The following is a 19,069-nucleotide window of genomic DNA, read 5'->3' as shown; positions in this document are numbered from 1 at the left end:
ACATAGAAAAAATTTGTGTCAAAGTAGTCATTTTTCCTATATCTCTGTGTCTTCCTTTCATATGTCACTTCTCTGGAGCTATGAAAAGCCTTAAATTGGATAAGGTAAAATGAATATCTGTACTTGATTGTATGAAAGGAAGACACAGATATATAGGAAAAATGACTACTTTGACACAAATTTTTTCTATGTTTGGATTCAATTGACACTTTTACACCACGTGAGGACGACAATGAAACTTTTACACCACGTGAGGATGACAATGAAACTTTTTTAAAAATGAGGATGAATTTGACACAATTCAACCAAACTGGGGACAAAGGAAGCAATTAAACCTTTAAAATATAAAGGATAGTTTTGGAATTTTAAAAAAATGTGGTGGTGCAGGGAGTAAAGTGGGGTGGTGTAGGGAGTAACCCTCTTTAAAACTCTTAATATTAGTCCTTAAAAATTAACGCTGTCTAATTTACTAAGTCCAAGGCGTCGCCGACGACACCAATCACCACCGCGACCATTGCCGACAACGACATCGATTTCTCCCTCCATACCTTTTCTCCGCGAGAGAAGCTCTCTCGTTCCTCCGCTAATGGCTTCTGCGAGCCACAAACCTACGTGGTTTGTCCTGCCAACAAAAGAAAATTTTAATAACAAACATATAAAATGGCTTGGCAAATATAAAATGGCACAATTGTATTCACCATGAAGCCTGTTCCATTATACAACTGAGTGGGAGATGAAACATCAGGCTATTGAGAGTTTTTCAAAAATCGATGTTCTAGTAAAACTGCAGCTGCTGGCCGCTCTGCTGGATTCCTTATAAAGAAGCACCTCAAGAAATCTTTACCCTCGGGCAACAATGTTTCAGGAATAGGAGGGGTTTCCTTCATAACCTTAAACAGAGCTACAACTTGTATAATTAGAAAAAAAAATCATTTAACAAGCTAAAAAATAAAGTACCCGTATACATACATCATCTCTGCCAAATCCACAAGCTGAAAACAGAAAAAAGTTGGCTCAGAGATGCCCTAGCTCATATTGAGGTTTTCCAAAATAAGTAAAAAGTTGGTGCATTATCATCCGTTACCAGCCTTCAGAATCCCATATTCTCATATAAACCGATAGAAAACCATCCATCTTTGAATAAGTAGTTTTGGAAACCATTGGGATTCTGTTACCAATGAGAAATCTTATACTAATACTATATCAGTATGGAATTGAAGTAGCCTAAGAATCACAAAGTTGGAAAGAGGCAAAGTAAAATTTTCTTCAGGTGCTTACTCCTTCATATTCTGTTAGGGGCTGGCGAGTTTACGAGAGAAGAAGATATAGGAGAGAGAGAGAAGGGTTCTGTACGGTAGAGGACAGTGGCCGAACGGTTGAAAGGGGGGAGCACGATGACCGAACGATAGGGGGAAGAGAAAAAGAGGGCTAAGCGAGTAGAGCGATGACGAGCGTCCTAAGCGAGTGGAAGCAACAACGAGCGTTCTATCTGACAACAGTAGGATAGGCGGGAAACTCAAAGGACGTACTTCAGGATATTATAGAAGTAAATATAGTAAATAAGGATAGGAAATATTCTTACCAGATAATGATAATAAATAGGCATAATTACTATTATTCTTTACCTTTTTGGGAAGGAGTAATTAGTATTAATAAAGGAGGAACCTAGGGTTGAGGTAGTTTTTGATTAAGGAGTTTTGTCAGAGAGGTTAGGCTCTCAGGTAACTGACGGAGACCCTGCTCCCAGGTATTGGATGTTTATTGTGATACCAATATTTTCAATTCAATAAAGAGTTTTATTCATTCAAATACTATTGTTTATTGCGTGTGGGAGTGTGAGAGGTTGTGAGTGGCAAGTTCACGTACTCAGGTACGTAACAATTGGTCCGACTTGCCGGATCATCAAGGGAGGAAACCGCCGGATCCTAATAGAGACGAGGGAAAATCATCATGGAGGGAAGAGTGAATGTCATTGAAGGAAGATTGGAGGTCATAGAAATCTCCATGGGAGGACTGGAGGCCGCAGTCTAGGAACTGGTGAAGGTGATGGGAGAGCGAGGTCGACGACATGAGGGAAATCCTGATGGAAGTCAGGGGTCTGTCAACGGGAGAAGGAATGAGGAGGACGAGAGAGAAGGCAGCGGGCTAGATGGTGGTCACCGAGAGGAGCAACCGTATTGGAGGAGAAGGGTAGACTTACCCCTCTTCGAAGGCAGCGATCCTTTGAATTGGATCTATAGAGCGGACAAATTCTTTGAACTGCAAGGAGTGCCGGAGGAAGAAAAGCTGCGCCTAGCCTACATCAGCATGGAGGGAATCGCGGGACACTGGTTCAGGTTTTGGAGGGAGAAGTCCAGGAACCGCTCGTGGGCCGGATTAAAGGAGTCGTTGGTGAATCGTTTCGGAGGCAGAAGCCGGGGAACGATCTTCGAGAGACTGGCGGCCTGTAAACAATCAGGGACCGTGGAAGAATACATCCAAGAATTCGAAGTGTTGGTCGGCCAAGCAGAAAAAATACCTGATGCACAGCTGATGGGATACTTCATGGCAGGATTGCAGGAGGGGATCCGTAATCAACTCCGATTGCTTGACCCGAGGGAATTGATGGACGTAATTAGACTAGCAAAGGACGTGGAAGAGTTCCAAGGGGGCGTAAAGGCTGGAGGAGGAATCATAAGCAAGAGCCAGACGTGGGGAAAACCGAGCGGTTCAGTAATGAGGACGAATGCCAGTCGGCATAATCCGAACCGAACGGGAATCGCAGAGAGGGGGCCGACAGGAGGAAAGGAAGGGATCCCGAGGCGAGAAGGAGAACGAACGTTCTCAAACAACTAAGAAAGGAACGTGCGGGATTTACCGTACACTGAATATGTCAAACGAAGGGAAGAAGGGAGGTGTTTCAGGTGTGGGGACCGTTCGGTCCATGCCATCGTTGTCCGGAAAGGAGTCTTCGGATGCTGATATTGGCCGAAGACGAGGAATCAAGTGGGGGAGAAGAAGCTGAGACCGAACTCGACCAAATGGAGCTATCGGCATTCTCGGCAAGAGGGCTCACCCAGCCCAAAACGATGAAATTGCATGGACAGATAGGAACCAAACAGGTACTGACTTTGATTGACAGTGGCGCCAGCCACAACTTCATTAGGAAAGAATTGGTAGAGGAACTGGCACTACCCGTAGTAGATACACCACCCTATAGGGTGAGTTTGGGAGATGGGCAGAGAAAGGAGACGAGGGGTTGTTGTGAAGAAGTAATGATTCGCATGGGAGAAGCGGTGATCACCGAACGGTTCCACCTGTTTGAACTGGGCGGAGTTGACGTGATACTGGGGGTAGAATGGCTGGCTAAGCTGGGAGAAGTAACATTAAACTGGGGCACACTAACCATGGTGTTCGGTCAAGCAGGGAGGAACGTGACCATTAAAGGAGATCCTACTTTAACTAGGAGAGTGGTGGAACCCGAAGCATTATTCAAAATGAAAGAAGTAGAGGTCTGGTTGCTAGTGTGGGAGCTTGGGGAGGCAGAAAAGGACGACGAAAGAAAATCGTACGGTCAGAGAGAAGGACCGTTCAGTCCGGAGATGACAAAGAAGCAGACGCATGACATGACTCGAATTTTGGATCAGCACGCGAGCGTATTTCACGAACCGAGGGGACTACCGCCAGATAGGGGCATGGTTCATCAAATTCCATTAAAAGAGGGTACGGATCCCGTGAATGTAAGGTCGTACCGTTACCCCCATGTGATCAAGGGAGAGATTGAGAAACAGGTGGCCGAAATGCTAAAAACGGGCGTCATAAGGTCAAGCAACAGTCCATATTCGAGTCCGGTAATATTAGTGAAGAAGAAGGATGGCAGCTGGAGATTTTGTGTGGATTTTAAGGCCCTTAACCGAGCCACAGTACCCGATAAATTCCCTATCCCACTGATAAAGGAATTGTTAGACGAACTGAGAGGGGCCAAATATTTTTCGAAGGTGGATTTGAAGTCAGGCTACCACCAGATCCGAATGGGAGATGGAGACATAGAGAAAACGGCCTTCCGGACGCACCAGGGTCACTATGAATTCATGGTTATGCCGTTCGGCCTCACGAACGCACCAGCCACATTCCAGAGTGCAATGAACAGCCTGCTGCAACCTTACTTGCGGAAATTCGTACTGGTGTTCTTTGATGATATATTGGTGTATAGCCGATCCTAGGAGGAGCACTTAGAGCATGTGGGGACGGTGCTAAGGGAACTCATGACCAATAGGTGGGTGGCCAACCGAAAGAAATGTGAGTTCGGCAAAACTCAAATAGGATATTTGGGTCATCGGATATCCGCGAGGGGTGTAGAAATGGACGAAGACAAAGTAAGAGTCGTGATAGACTGGGAAAAACCTAAGACGGTGAAGGCCTTGAGGGGATTTCTGGGTTTGACAGGATACTATAGAAGGTTTGTGAAGGATTATGGGAAGATTGCCAAACCCTTGACCGACCTTCTTAAAAAGGGGGAGTTTGCATAGACGGAGCAAGCCGAGGAAGCTATGTCAAGGTTAAAGAAGGCCGTCACTACTGCACCGGTGCTGGTTCTACCTAATTTTGACCAGCCTTTCCACATTGAGTGTGATGCATCAGGAAGAGGGATAGGAGCGGTACTCATGCAAGGAAAGAAACCCATAGCTTTCTTTAGTAAAGCGTTATCCGAGGGGTCACTAAGTAAATCGATATATGAGAAGGAATTAATGGCATTGGTTTTAGCCATACAACACTGGAGGCCCTACCTCTTGGGACAACGGTTTGTGGTTCACACCGATCAAAGGAGCCTGAAGTACCTTGTGGAGCAGCGTATCACCACTCAGAATCAGCAGAATTGGATTGCGAAGCTCCTGGGCTATGACTTTGAAATTGTGTACAAATCAGGTGTCACCAACAAGGTAGCAGACGCCCTATCACGGAAGGAAGAGGATGATCCGCAGGAAGAAAAGGAATTGAGGGTTGTAGCCCGACCTTACTGGCAAGACTTTAGGGAGATTCTGGAAGAAGTTGAGGCAGATGAAGAGTTAAAGAAGGTGATAGAAGATTTGAGAAAAGATCCCAACTCACATCCCTCGTTCACTCTGGAACACGAGAGGTTACACTATAAGGGGAGGCTTGTGCTGTCTGGCCGATCCGCCTGGGTACCCAAGTTGATAGCCGAGTTTCATACCACGCAAACAGGAGGACACTCAGGGGTATATCGGACGTATCGCAAGGTGGCGCAATCTCTTTATTGGGTAGGAATGAAGAAAGCCGTAACGGACTTTGTTGCAAGCTGCCTGGTATGTCAACAACATAAATATCTGTCATCCTCTCCGCAGGGGTTGTTGCAACCTTTACCCATACCCAACGCCATTTGGGAGGAGATAAGCATGGATTTTATTGTTAAGTTGCCCAAGTCCCACGGGTATGATGTTGTGCTGGTAGTGGTAGACCGCCTCAGCAAATATGGACACTTCATACCACTGAAACATCCCTATTCCGCTCGGACCGTAGCTGAAGTGTTTGTAAAGGAGATTGTCCGGTTGCATGGGGTGCCAATATCTATCGTGAGTGACCGGGATCCATTGTTCCTGAGTAATTTTTGGAAGGAGCTGTTTAAATTACAAGGAACTCAACTGAAGATGAGCACCGCCTATCATCCTGAATCCGATGGCAGACTGAGGTCGTGAATAGGGTATTGGAGGGTTATCTGAGATGCTTCTGCTCAGAGCAACCAAAGGAATGGAGCATAGTACTACCCTGGGCGGAATATTGGTATAATACCAGCTATCAAGAGTCGGCGAGATGCACCCCATTTGAAACAGTATATGGGAGGTCTCCTCCCTCCCTGCACAGGTTCGTTTCGGGGGAAACCTTAGTGGAAGTCGTCGGCCAGGAGTTACAGACGAGGGATGAGGCACTCAGCCAGCTAAAACTCCATCTAGTCAGGGCTCAAGAATTAATGGTGAGGCAGGCCGACAAGGTAAGGAGACCATCCAATGTGGAGGTAGGAGATTGGGTGTATCTAAAGATCAGACCCCACCGACAGTCATCGATGCCATCCATACTGCATTCTAAACTAGCCGCTCAGTATTTTGGACCTTTCCTGGTCATCCAACAGATAAGAGAAGTGGCATTTAAGTTGCAACTACCCGAAGCCGCGCGGATACATCCAGTGTTCCATGTGTCGCAATTAAAGAAGGTCGTGGGGGAGAACAGTGTGGAGAAAGAGTTACCTATAGACTTAGAGATGGAGGGACCGTCTCCCTGGTCGATCAGAGTTCTGGATCAAAGACAGGTGCAACAAGGAGAGGACAAATGGCAGGAATTGTTGATCGAATGGCAAGAGGGAGGGCCGGACGGGGCAACATGGGAAGATGGCATAACCATCCGAGATCAATATCCGGACTTCAACCTTGAGGGCAAGGTTGATCTTTAGGAGGTGGGTAATGTTAGGGGCTGGCGAGTTTACGAGAGAAGAAGATATAGGAGAGAGAGAGAAGGGTTTCGTACGGTAGAGGACAGTGGCCGAACGGTTGAAAGGGGGGAGCACGATGACCGAACGATAGGGGGAAGAGAAAAAGAGGGCTAAGCGAGTAGAGCGATGACGAGCGTCCTAAGCGAGTGGAAGCAACAATGAGCGTTCTATCTGACAGCAGTAGGATAGGCGGGAAACTCAAAGGACGTACTTCAGGATATTATAGAAGTAAATATAGTAAATAAGGACAGGAAATATTCTTACCAGATAATGATAATAAATAGGCATAATTACTATTATTCTTTACCTTTTTGGGAAGGAGTAATTAGTATTAATAAAGGAGGAACCTAGGGTTGAGGTAGTTTTTGATTAAGGAGTTTTGTCAGAGAGGTTAGGCTCTCAGGTAACTGACGGAGACCCTGCTCCCAGTTATTGGATGTTTATTGTGATACCAATATTTTCAATTCAATAAAGAGTTTTATTCAGTCAAATACTATTGTTTATTGCCTGTAGGAGTGTGAGAGGTTGTGAGTGGCAAGTTCACGTACTCAGGTACTTAACATATTCACTCCAAGGAGGCTTCCCTGTGAACATTTCAATGATGGTACAACCCAGACTCCAAATATCAATAACAAAAGCAAGATCAGGGCTGTTATCCTTTTGCATCACAGCCTGCAAAAGTTGAATGAGAAAAGTGTTAATAAGAATTGCACGAGACATTACAGGATAGTGCAGTGTAATATTATATAATATACCTCTGGAGCCATCCAGTATGGACTTCCCCTCAAAGATAGATTAGCTTCGAACCCAGTTAGCTGTGACATAAAGGGATCCCGAGTTATAAACTTAATGAAACACCCATGAACAGATTCAACAGCAGAAAATATGCACCAAAGCGTCTGAAGATACATATTCAACCAATGAAATTGAAAAACAATACATGAAGCACCTGATTATTATACAATCAAATTCAGAAACATCTGAATCTGCTTTAAGGGGAGACAAGATTGCTCATCTCAAGCGAGAGAAAGGAATTTTAAAAGCAATAACTTTGAACTTTTTAACATGAGGCCTGTGTTTCTGATGCCAATCACTTCTTGGGATTTTTCAACAATAAACAGATAATCTTATTAAATAGAAGAAATACAAAGATTCTACAGAATTACCGAACCACTCTGAGCATGAAAAAGAACTGAAACTAGAAAATGTGAATTAAAGGGGAAGGCTTCTAACTCACATGCTTAGCCATCCCAAAATCAACAAGTTTAACAACTCCAGCGGAGTCAACAAGCAAGTTAGCCCCTTTGATGTCCCTATATGCATACAAGAAAAATATAAGCAAATAAAAAAGTGACAAAGGTTCAAATATAAGATAAATTAAAAATTTTAGGAAAAGTCGTTTTCCAACTAGAACAAAGCAGTTGCATGTGGATCAATAAAGGTTTTGAATTCAAGTTGGTATGAGTTGTGAATGCACCTATGAATTGTTTTTTTGCTATGTAAATAAGCCAATCCAGATAGAATATGTCGAGTGAAATTCCGAATGGCAGATTCTGTTATGGCACCACAATGTTCACAGACGTATTTATTAATTGAACCAGGATGAACATATTCCAGATAAATATAAAATCGGCCCTCAACCCGCAAACGCATACTCCAAAGATGTTATAAGGTTTTAAGGTTGTAATAAAAAAATGAATAATCTTCAGCGGCTAATTATGAAGTAAGAGATTGTTTACTATTTCACTACAAATACTGCACGATGTCCATAGCTAAGAACTTTAATTTCCTGGAGAAAGAGAATAAACTAGTAAGAAGGATAGAGAGGATAATAGAGAATAAAATATCCTCATAATTAATGAGGGGAGGGTAAAATGTATAGCCAAACCATAAAAACAACAAAGCAACCTCACAAAGTAATTAAGCATAATGGTCCCGATTGGCGGACGAACCAGAGAGTTTCTCTCGCGCGCGGAGAAAAGGCAAGGAGGAAGAAATCGACGTCGCAGCCGACAATAGTCTCGGTTGGTGATTGGTGTCGTCAGCGACGCCTTGGATTGAGCGGAAGGTTCGACACGTGAAGAGGCAAGCTGTCATAAGACGTGGCCTCGCCGTTTTCCACATCTACTAAAAGTTAACGCCGTCCAATTTTAAGGACTAATATTAAGAGTTTTAAAACTATGAGAACTAAAAACTATGAGAACAAAAAACCATCAAAGTTTCGAGTATGAGAACTAAAAACTATGAGAACTAAAAAGGCTTAAATACTTACTTAGTCCCCATGTTCAGAGGTAATTTGCTGTTTAGTACCCGGTTTTAAAAATGTAGGCATTTGATACCTATGTTTTGAAATTTGTATCAATTGAATCCTACCCACTTAACGCCGTTATAAATCTAACGTTTTTTCTGACTGTGTATGTGATTTGTGGACGAGCGGTTATGGACGAGCGTTCGCTTCGTTGGACGAGCGTCCTCTTCTGCCTGACTGGGCGTTCGCTTCGCTGGACGAGCGTCCTCTTCTGCCTGACTGGACGTTCGCTTCGCTGGACGAGCGTCCTCTTCTGCCTCGCTGGACGCTCGTCAAGCGAAGAGGACGCTCGTCCAGCGAAGAGGACGCTCGTCCAGCGATGAGGACGCTCGTCCAGCGAGGCAGAAGAGGACGCTCGTCATGCGAAGCGAACGCCCAGTCAGGCAGAAGAGGACGCTCGTCCAACGAAGCGAACGCTCGTCCATAACCGCTCGTCCACAAATCACATACACAGTCAGAAAAAACGTTAGATTTATAACGGCGTTAAGTGGGTAGGATTCAATTGATACAAATTTCAAAACATAGGTACCAAATGCCTACATTTTTAAAACCGGGTACTAAACAGCAAATTACCTCTGAACATGGGGACTAAGTAGGTAATTAAGCCGAACTAAAAACCATCAAAGTTTCGAGTAAGAAAAATCATGTGATAATTAAGGGACGAAAAACATATTTAACCATAACAAATAATTTATTACAAGAGGATAATGTGATACTATTTTACAATTAACTATAATGAAAAAACTAAAATAATAATTTATATTTTAGGTTTTTGTTTCGTTTCTTTAAATTTGTTTCAATGGATGAAATTTATATTTCCTTTAATTTATAATATATTTTGGTGTAATATAATAAATTGTGAGATATATAATGCTAATTAAAGTTATGTAATTATTAAAAATTGATTTAATTTAGAAGAGACAAAGTATTTTTTTTGAAATTTTAAAGATAAAATATAAATAATGACACAACTATTTTAGAAAGAAAAAAAAAAGAGTATCTTTATCGATAACATTGGCAGCCCTCGTGAGGCACTCCGGCAAGTAGAAAGAATCAAATTGGACTCGATTGCAGCAGGTCTATGCTAACTTCCCATATATACTCACTCATGAGATTCACGCCTTCATCAAAGTTCTTAGGCTTTTCAAATCACTTCCACAGCGTTATCGCACCCTCTTTTTCTCTAACCTCAAAGTTCCCATCTTCCATTGCTGCCACCATGTCCACTCAGAACGACACCGCCACCCTCAAAACGCATCAACCTTTGCAAGTTCGTATTTCCCCTCTTTCAAATCCCTTTACCATGAATGAATATTTTAATGTTCTTATTTGAATTAGATGTCTGAATGTGAATCGTATTATCTTTTTATCTCAGCTTTTGTTTCTGCTTACTACCTGTTTCTTACAATTTACATCATGCCGCGGTGTTCGTTCACACATGGGATGGGACATTCCCGCATTTTAATTCGCCCTTGTTTTTCAGTTTCCTTTGATTTATAGAGTTACCCAAACAAATTTAAGGGTTTTGGTAAAGTTATCTTTTTGGGGCAATAGATGAATGGGTTTGGGCGCACCAAGGGAGAGATTGAAGGAGGGGGGAGTTTCGCGGTAACATTACCAGGATCTTTAAATTACGGAGAGTACCGTAGTCTATTTTATATTCATGTTCCTCTTGAATTACTTAGTTTTTTGGTGAAAGTTGTTTTTGCTACAATTGAGTTTCAATTTATTTGACGATGCTAGCATCTTTATGGGTATGTTTGGATAACTTTTTTCGAACTTAATTTCATTTCCTATCAGAGTTTATGAAAAGGTTTGTCTGAACATGTTCTGTGAATAAAACTAAAACCTTGTAGCGCAAGGACCAAAGATTATATCTTGGTAAAAAAGAGGAGGGTTTGGGGAAGAGATGGCATCTACTGACCAAAATAATGCCTTAAAGAAAACGTGATATATATGAGACGTTCATAGCTCATAGTTGAACTGCATGTTTACTTTAATTCTTGTTGATTTTGTCAGATTGCAAAGCGCTTAGAGAAATTTCAGACAACTATCTTCACTCAAATGAGCTTGCTAGCCATCAAACATAAAGCCATAAACCTTGGTCAAGGCTTTCCCAACTTTGATGGTCCAGAGTTTATAAAGGAAGCAGCCATTCAATCAATCAGGGATGGGAAAAATCAGTATGCCCGGGGTTATGGAGTTCCAGACCTTAACATTGCTATTTCTGAGAGATTTAAGAAAGATACTGGATTAGTGGTAGACCCTGAAAAGGAAGTTACTGTTACATCTGGATGCACTGAGGCTATTGCTGCAACTATACTAGGATTAATAAATCCTGGTGATGAGGTTATTATGTTTGCTCCATTTTATGATTCTTATGAGGCCACTTTGTCTATGGCCGGTGCAAAAGTCAAAAGCGTTACTTTGCGCCCGCCAGATTTTGCTGTCCCTATTGAAGAGCTGAAGTCCATCATCTCAAAGAATACCCGTGCCATTCTTATAAATACACCTCACAACCCTACTGGAAAGATGTTCACTCGCGAGGAGCTTGATTGCATTGCATCTCTTTCCATTGAGAATGATGTGCTGGTTTTCACTGATGAGGTCTATGATAAGTTGGCTTTTGATATGGAGCACATTTCGATGGCTTCTTTGCCTGGAATGTACGAAAGGACAGTGACAATGAATTCCTTGGGAAAGACATTCTCCTTAACCGGATGGAAAATTGGTTGGGCAATAGCACCCCCACATTTAACATGGGGAGTGCGTCAGGCACACGCATACCTCACTTTTGCAACCTCCCATCCTTTCCAGTGTGCTGCTGCGGTAGCTCTGAGAGCATCAGACTCTTACTATGAAGAGCTGAAGAGGGATTATATGGCAAAGAGAGCTATTTTGGTTGAGGGGTTGAAGGCTGTTGGCTTCAAGGTATTCCCATCCAGTGGAACCTACTTTGTGGTTGTAGATCACACCCCTTTTGGACTGGAAGATGATATTGCATTTTGTGAATATCTAGTTAAGGAAGTGGGAGTAGTGGCAATTCCTACTAGTGTATTTTACTTGAATCCAGAAGAGGGAAAGAATCTTGTCAGATTCACGTTTTGCAAGGATGAGGGAACTATTAGGTCTGCTGTTGACAGGATGAAAGAGAAGCTTAAAAAATGATCCCTGCGCATTATCGAGTTGTGATGTGTGTTAGATCGATGACATTAATTTACCTTTAAAAAAAAACCAAATATAAGATTGAAATAACTTCTGGTTTATTGAACTGAATACCCTGCAGTCTTTAGTATCTAGAAATCATGCCTACCTATCAGCTAGTAAGCAATGCCATTCGGATTTGTTCTGTTTAACTTCTACATTTGTAGGATGCATTTTCATGAACCATGATCATGACCTTACTGAATCTTACCGCCTGTTCTTATGCCTTTTTTCCTTTAGTTTGGTTGCAAATAATTAATAGTGAAGCACTCATGATCCTTAATTATTTCCTTAAGATTTGGAGCGTTATAATCTCTAGGAGGATAGACCTCTTATGCATCCCTATCACACGACAGCAATTTGATGTTCAACTTTTTTGTTTTTATTTTACTAAATCTCGTCCTATGATTCTGTGTTTCCATGCAGGCGTTAACTCCTCTAAATTTCAAACTAAACCAATTTAACTTTGAATAGGACCTAATATCTAGTATACCAAGCAAACCAATATTTTCTGGAGAACAATTGTCCTTGTTAGGAAGTGGAGAAAACACACAAAGTGATGAATAGTTTACGGAGAACGATGTATAAGAAGCAAAGGGAAGTGAATGAGAGTGTTGTTTACATCAATATTATTTGAGAAGGCAACATCATATAAACACAGTTGGCACCACAATATCTATCAACTGGTAATCATAATCCATCAAATTGTACTCCTTCTATAGCCTGCAACTAATGTAAGTAGAGAGACTATGACAAGATCCTAACCTTTGGATTTGACTCATCAATCATCACTCATTAACACTTGCCTCCATCCAAGCAGGGTTTGTCTATGGAGATACTTGGTTATGGGATTCTGGAAAGTAATAATAATAATCACGATTGACTTAAGGGATAAGCAAGTAAAGTTCTTTAAACATTGAAAAAAAAAGTTTCAAAATTTCGTTTTTTTAGTATTAACTACCTTAGATCTAAAACAAAAGAAAAAAAGCTTTATATTTCTTTTAATATTAATTGTTTTAAATCTTTAAAAAAATCTAAAAAAATGTCTCATTCATCCGAGAATATTCATGATCTAGATTAAATACAACATGTTGTATCAATTTGTAAAATTTAAAATTTAGCTGTAATGTCTAAGAAACATAGTTTGAGATCCAAAGGGTGACAAAAAAGGAAGTATTACAAGATTACTGGTAGAGTAAGCAAGGCTATATGTAAACAGTATGTAGCTGGTATGAATCAAGTATGAATTATTTGTACTCTGTAACGGAAGACAGGATAAGCATATTTGATAGTTACAACTTACAAACTTGTATCGCAGTATTATTGCACCCTTTTACAGCCACAAATTTTTCGTTTTTCTTTATCCTTTCCTCGTGGCATTCATTACATTACAAAAATTGTATTGATATTTCCTTCTTCTTTTTTCATTTTATTCTTTCATAAAATAACTGAATTTTTGTGTTACTTCACCAATTATTAGTTATTCTCACGGATGTGTTGAGTGGTTATTTGTTTTCCATTTGTTATTTACTAATTTACTACAAATATTATTATATACTTTTTATAATCTAGGAATATCTTAAGTCAAAGTTGCTTTTCTTTTCTTTTATTTTTACACAATCAAATTTAAACATATTTCCAACTTAATTTATTCAATATCTTTGTTTGAAATTCAAGGAGATAAAAATAAAACATATCTTCAATCATATATTACTATACAAACGAACTTCACACTCCATAAGGTTTGCTGTTATAATCACTTCCTAATCGAGGTTTGATCTACAATTATGTATAGTTAGTTAATATTATATAATCTATCAAAATATGAATATATTATCATGTTTGTATTAACATATTAATTTTAATTAAACAAACATTATCTGTAAAAGATAAGTATAAATAGTATTATTAATATAAAACAGCCCATTTCTTTCTAATTGAAGGTATCTCATAATTTCTTTATCTATACTAACATACACACATAACGCTACATTTTTAAATATCTATAAATCATTTAAATTTTAAAAATAGAAATTAAAACGATAAAATTGCAAAAAAAAGTATATATAATTATAGATAAAATGAATTTTATGTATTGAAATAAAAGTATTATAAATAATAGTGTTAATATTTTTTAATATGAGTAATTATTTAAATTTGAAAAAGTAATTGATAAAAGAGTAAATAATTTTTTTTGTAATGAGTAAATTATTTGAATTAAAAAATAGTTACAAAAATGATAAAACTAAACACTAGTTTTTTTATTATGAATTATTATCTAAATTAAAAAAAAAGCAATTATGTGAATAAAATTGAAAAAAGAAAGAACACCAAAATTATACACAAATATATAATTATATTTTTTATATAGTTATGGTTAATAATATATAATTGGAAACTATAAACAAATCATTTATTTATTTATATCTTTAAATATATTTGAAAGCTACAACATCTTGACTCTGATAACCAACTTTCTTATATAAATTATTATCTCAATTATACACAAGAGAGAAAACGACCACCTCATAAATACTCCTTTTAATACAAAAATTCTATTTGAAGAAAAATTAGACTCTAAATATATTTTCTTCTAAAAGAATACATAAATGTTAAAGTTTATGTCAGAATAAAAAACATGGAAATATGAAAGGGTAGTATTTATTAATTTGTGAAGTGGAACTTTTATTGAACTAATTAAAATTGTTTGTATAATAGAAAGTATTGAGAAAAAGGTTTTGAAGTATTTGATCTGTCAGAAAGGGCCCAACATGCACACATTCTTCATTCGCAAGGGACTTACTTTCACATGGACTCATCAATCATCTTTGTTTCTTCATCATTCCAACCATCCACTTGGATGCAACTTGTTATCATCATGGATAACTACATTCAATTAATTAATCAGTATGATATTACATATATTATGTTGACAAAATTTCTTAAAACATTCATTTCTGAATATTTTTAACTTAGAGTTTTTTTCCATTCCTTTCAAATGTAAACTTTAGTTCACTCGTATTTGACTTGACCAGAATTCAGAAGACGAAAAACTTCATCACTGATGTGGAAAGCTACAATGAACTTACAACAGAGTAGAAAAGAGTGAGTAAAAGAACCTCCCAACTATAGGAGTCAGAAATAAATCAGTGATGTTCAATGCACCAAAGCATATGTTGTGATCTTCTACCTTTACCTTCACCTTCGTTTAACACTACAGTGGAAAAGAGAATATTTCAAATTTGAAAACATAGCACGTATCAAAAGTAGAACTATAAATTACGAATAAAAGTAAAGTGTACATTTCAAATGTGTATACATGTGACATAGCCTCAATGCATTTTTTTTAAAATGTATCATAATTTTTTTAAAATTTGTTTTTTGAGTTTTTTGTGATGTAAAATTATCATAATTTATTTATTTTAACATTTTTCAACATATAATAAGATTATTCTATTTAACTTTTGTAATTGTTGATATTAAATAAATTTTTATTATTTTTAACTTTTAAGAGATACTTGAATTGTTAGCATTATTCTATAAGTTATATATGTATTTAAAAAAAATTATGTAATTAAGAATGTTAAATATTGAATTATTATCACAATTTCCTTTAAGATATTTAATTATGAAAATAAATTCAGTATATTGATTTGTTAGAGAATAAAACTAACTAACTAATCCCTTTTTCCTAAACAAAAATATTATTTATTGAAAAAATTTGTTAGTTTACTAAATATGGTTTTTAAAATTAATAAAAATTAACAATCCCTCATAATATTTTAATTAATTTTTATTCTTAAATATAATTTTACAATTAATTTAATAAAAATATATTAATATTAAAAATAATTGGAGACTTTTTTAAGGAATCTAAAATAAGGATTTTAGATACTTGGATCTTAATTATATGAGATACTATTTAAATGTGGATAGGTGAGAGTCATGAACAAACTAAACAAATAAATAAATAAATAATGAATAATGGATAGTTCTATTTAAAATTGAACCTAAATTACTCAATATTATTCTTCAATTTACTATAATTTTGCCTCCTAATTACTTTATGTTGTATAACACTAATACACAGATTAAAATGAGTGCATGCATATTAATTCCATCCAGTAAGTAGATATATGAATTTTAAGATCCATTTACTATCTGTAAATCTAAAGCCTACATTAAATTTCAATCATTAATTTTGTTAAATAATGGCTTTTGCTTATGTAATTAACGAGTCAATTAGGTGAACACAAAAATAATATAATATGAAGAGAACAATCTTAACACGCTTATGTAAATTTAATAAAAGTTAAATTTTATGAATCTTTAGATTCTGTGTAAAGAAATATAAGCTTCTTTCTCTCTCTATTTATATATATATATATATATATATATATATATATTAGTGAGAAAGCCTATACGTTACAAAAGGAGAAGAAGAAATAACAGTTGTTAAGTGAAAATAGGAGAGATTTATAATGTATCATTTGAATAGTTAAACGTTCATGTATCCTTTAATGATTTATTTAAGGGTTAATTATAGTTTTGATTTCTTAACTTTATATAAAAATTTAAATTAATTTTTTTCAAAAGTTTGGACTAAGTTAGTTCTTTACTTTTAGAACAACATGAATTTAGTCAATTTAATTAAACTTTGTTAAGTTTATTTAAAATTTAAAATTTTATTAAGTTTATTTAAAATTTCAAACAAGTTTATTGTAACATCCCAAAAATACAGTATAAACCATATACGAGAATAATCACATATTAATAATATGACAGATCAGTCTTACAAAAGATCGAAAGCACAGTTATGGTCGAACGACCTTACAAAATAATACAGAATCTAAAACTGTACAATGGCTACAACTAGACCGAACGGTTTACAAAATAAACTCATAACAAACGGTCCTACAAAAGAAGAGGCCAACAACTAACCAAATGTTCCTAAGGTTCGGCCTTCACTTCCACCTCTTCCAGTGCTTCTTCCAGCAACTCTTCTCTTTCTGCTCACATCCACACGAATGATCATTGCAACATGACAAACAACCGAACGTACAATACAGACAATATAATAAATAGGGTAAGCTTATGTAATTTAATTAATCCAATAAAACATACAATTTTTGTGATTAAATCAAACAACAACCAAATCATAATTCGTACATCATGGCATGCAAAGACCGACCATTTGACTCTGACTGTCCGGATTGTATGAATCATGTGTAGCTACGACATTTGTGTACCCAGGTGATGTACTAACTGGGATATCCTCAACAGCTACCACTCGAAGTTAATCTGTTCCGTCCAAGTTAACCTTATGGACTAGGACCTCCTGCCATTCCCACACATGACTTACTCCTCTCTACGTGAGAATGAGTAATCACGGAATATTAGGATAAACACCCGCTAAGCTTTGCCCACATTCATACTTTACCATTCAATAACCACTTTCTGAGATATTCCTCCCTAGAATACTCTTTCATAACCAAACTATTTCATTCGCATCACATTTCAAATTCTCTTATACTTCATCATCAATATATTCAACTGAAATAAGATCACACTTTTTCATCATAGCACAAGTCCGAATGGAATAACACTTCTTAGAAACTAATCATGATCGAGAGCTATTTAAGAATTTATCCGCTTCAATGAACTGACCCTTAAGAGTTCAAACCGGACGCCACAAAGCCTAGGCCGAGTACTAAGACTTTAGGTCAAACACCTTTTAAAGACCAAAACTGTTTGACACCAAATACTAATAACTGATGAGATACTATGAAGAAACGAACACTATTGAGTTTGGCCGAAGACTCTTATTTAAAAAAAAAACAGTAATAATATATTACTGAAACGAGACCGAGCGCTTGGTTTAAGACCGAGCCCTGTAGAAACCGAACACTAACGAGCCCTGGTCCAAGACCAAGCACTTATCAAGAACGAGCGCTACTGAGACCGAGCACTACAAAACTTACATAAAATGAATATATATATATATATATATATATATATATATATATATATATATATATATATATATATATATATATATATATATATATATATATATATATATATACACACACACACACACACACACACAATTGTGCCACACTTATTTTTAATGAAAAATAATGATAACATCTACGACTTTAAGTAGTATAGAATACATTAACTAAATTGTTTAGGAATCCTAAAGGAGAACTACACTTAGGCCGAACGCTCATTTATATATATCTAATATTATAAAACGATCTTCATGAACGAAATTATCTGCAGAAGAAGAATTTAGTTTAAACTGACGCTCAAAGAAAAATTGAACGGTCAATACTGACTCTCGGTTATAGTTTACAAAATTATGTAGAGTATTACAGATTGACTCTCAGACAATATCCCTAAAGCATGAGAATTCAGTTAAGACCATACACTTCCATGAAGAATTGAACGATCACGAATGACGCTCGACCACAATTATAGAATTTACTCAGAATACTGCAGTTTGAATATCAAACCCTGTTTCAACTCAGTTCACACCATTTATCAATCATCCATCCACACATCCAAACATTTAGTAACACGCATATTTCATACTCCTCAAATAATCAAACAAAGTATCATACAAACATACAACCATTCAAAACAAGAATCTTAATCAAATTATATAAGCTTTCCTTACCTCTAAACGTAACTGAACGCTCACAAATGCAGAATATAGCTCACCACTACCAAAGACCTTAACGTTCGACAGTCACGCTTTAAGAAACTAAACCAAACAAAAGACCAGAAATACTCAGAATAAGATGATCCGCTCATGCAACCAGAAATCTGGGTTTGCATGCGAAAAGAAACGAATGTGCTAAGGAGAAAGTAACTCACTGGCTTAGAACCACAACTCGATCGGTTTAAACGAAAGCACTTGACGCCGGGAGAGTTCAAACGGTGCCTAAGAGGTGATTGGAAGAAGAAAAGATGAGATTTTCTTAGAGAGAAGGTGGAGATGGTAGAGAGAAGGAGGAGATTCAGAAGGTTGAAGATGAATGATGATGCAGAGAAGTGGCACAAAATTTGAA

At 37.3% G+C, this 19,069-nt stretch overlaps 2 protein-coding genes across 2 annotated transcripts; one reads left to right on the top strand and one right to left on the bottom strand.

Annotated features, from left to right (window-relative positions):
- Positions 1–746: 746 nt before the first annotated feature.
- Positions 747–8,134, bottom strand: LOC148204031 (mitogen-activated protein kinase kinase kinase 5-like). The gene is made up of 5 exons (XM_088107834.1): positions 7,959–8,134; positions 7,719–7,794; positions 7,239–7,296; positions 7,030–7,164; positions 747–901 (listed from the first exon to the last, which is right to left on the bottom strand). The coding sequence occupies exons 1-5, from the start codon at positions 8,132–8,134 to the stop codon at positions 747–749; spliced, it is 600 nt and encodes a 199-aa protein (XP_087963960.1).
- A 1,652-nt stretch (positions 8,135–9,786) lies between these two features.
- Positions 9,787–12,232, top strand: LOC124832121 (Pyridoxal phosphate (PLP)-dependent transferases superfamily protein). The gene is made up of 2 exons (XM_047306248.2): positions 9,787–10,059; positions 10,809–12,232. Exons 1-2 carry the CDS (start codon positions 9,871–9,873, stop codon positions 11,955–11,957), a joined length of 1,338 nt encoding a protein of 445 aa, XP_047162204.1. The 5' UTR covers positions 9,787–9,870; the 3' UTR covers positions 11,958–12,232.
- The last annotated feature ends 6,837 nt before the right edge of the window (positions 12,233–19,069 follow it).

The sequence above is a fragment of the Vigna umbellata genome, chromosome 2 (genome assembly GCF_029865625.1).
Source record: "Vigna umbellata cultivar VRB3 chromosome 2, Vumbellata_1.0, whole genome shotgun sequence".
Classification (NCBI taxonomy): Eukaryota; Viridiplantae; Streptophyta; class Magnoliopsida; order Fabales; family Fabaceae; genus Vigna; species Vigna umbellata.
Note: the sequence above shows the minus strand (reverse complement) of the source record. Positions and strands in the feature narration are given on the sequence as shown.

Excerpts from the sequence above, each read along its gene's own strand:
- LOC148204031 (XM_088107834.1), bottom strand. The coding sequence starts at position 8,134 with ATGCGTTTGCGGGTTGAGGGCCGATTTTATATTTATCTGGAATATGTT. Across the intron at positions 7,795-7,958 it reads AGCAAAAAAACAATTCATAG|GGACATCAAAGGGGCTAACT; the intron begins GTGCATTCACAA and ends GTATGCATATAG. Across the intron at positions 7,297-7,718 it reads ATTTTGGGATGGCTAAGCAT|CTAACTGGGTTCGAAGCTAA; the intron begins GTGAGTTAGAAG and ends TTTATGTCACAG.
- LOC124832121 (XM_047306248.2), top strand. The coding sequence starts at position 9,871 with ATGCTAACTTCCCATATATACTCACTCATGAGATTCACGCCTTCATCA. Across the intron at positions 10,060-10,808 it reads AAACGCATCAACCTTTGCAA|ATTGCAAAGCGCTTAGAGAA; the intron begins GTTCGTATTTCC and ends TGATTTTGTCAG.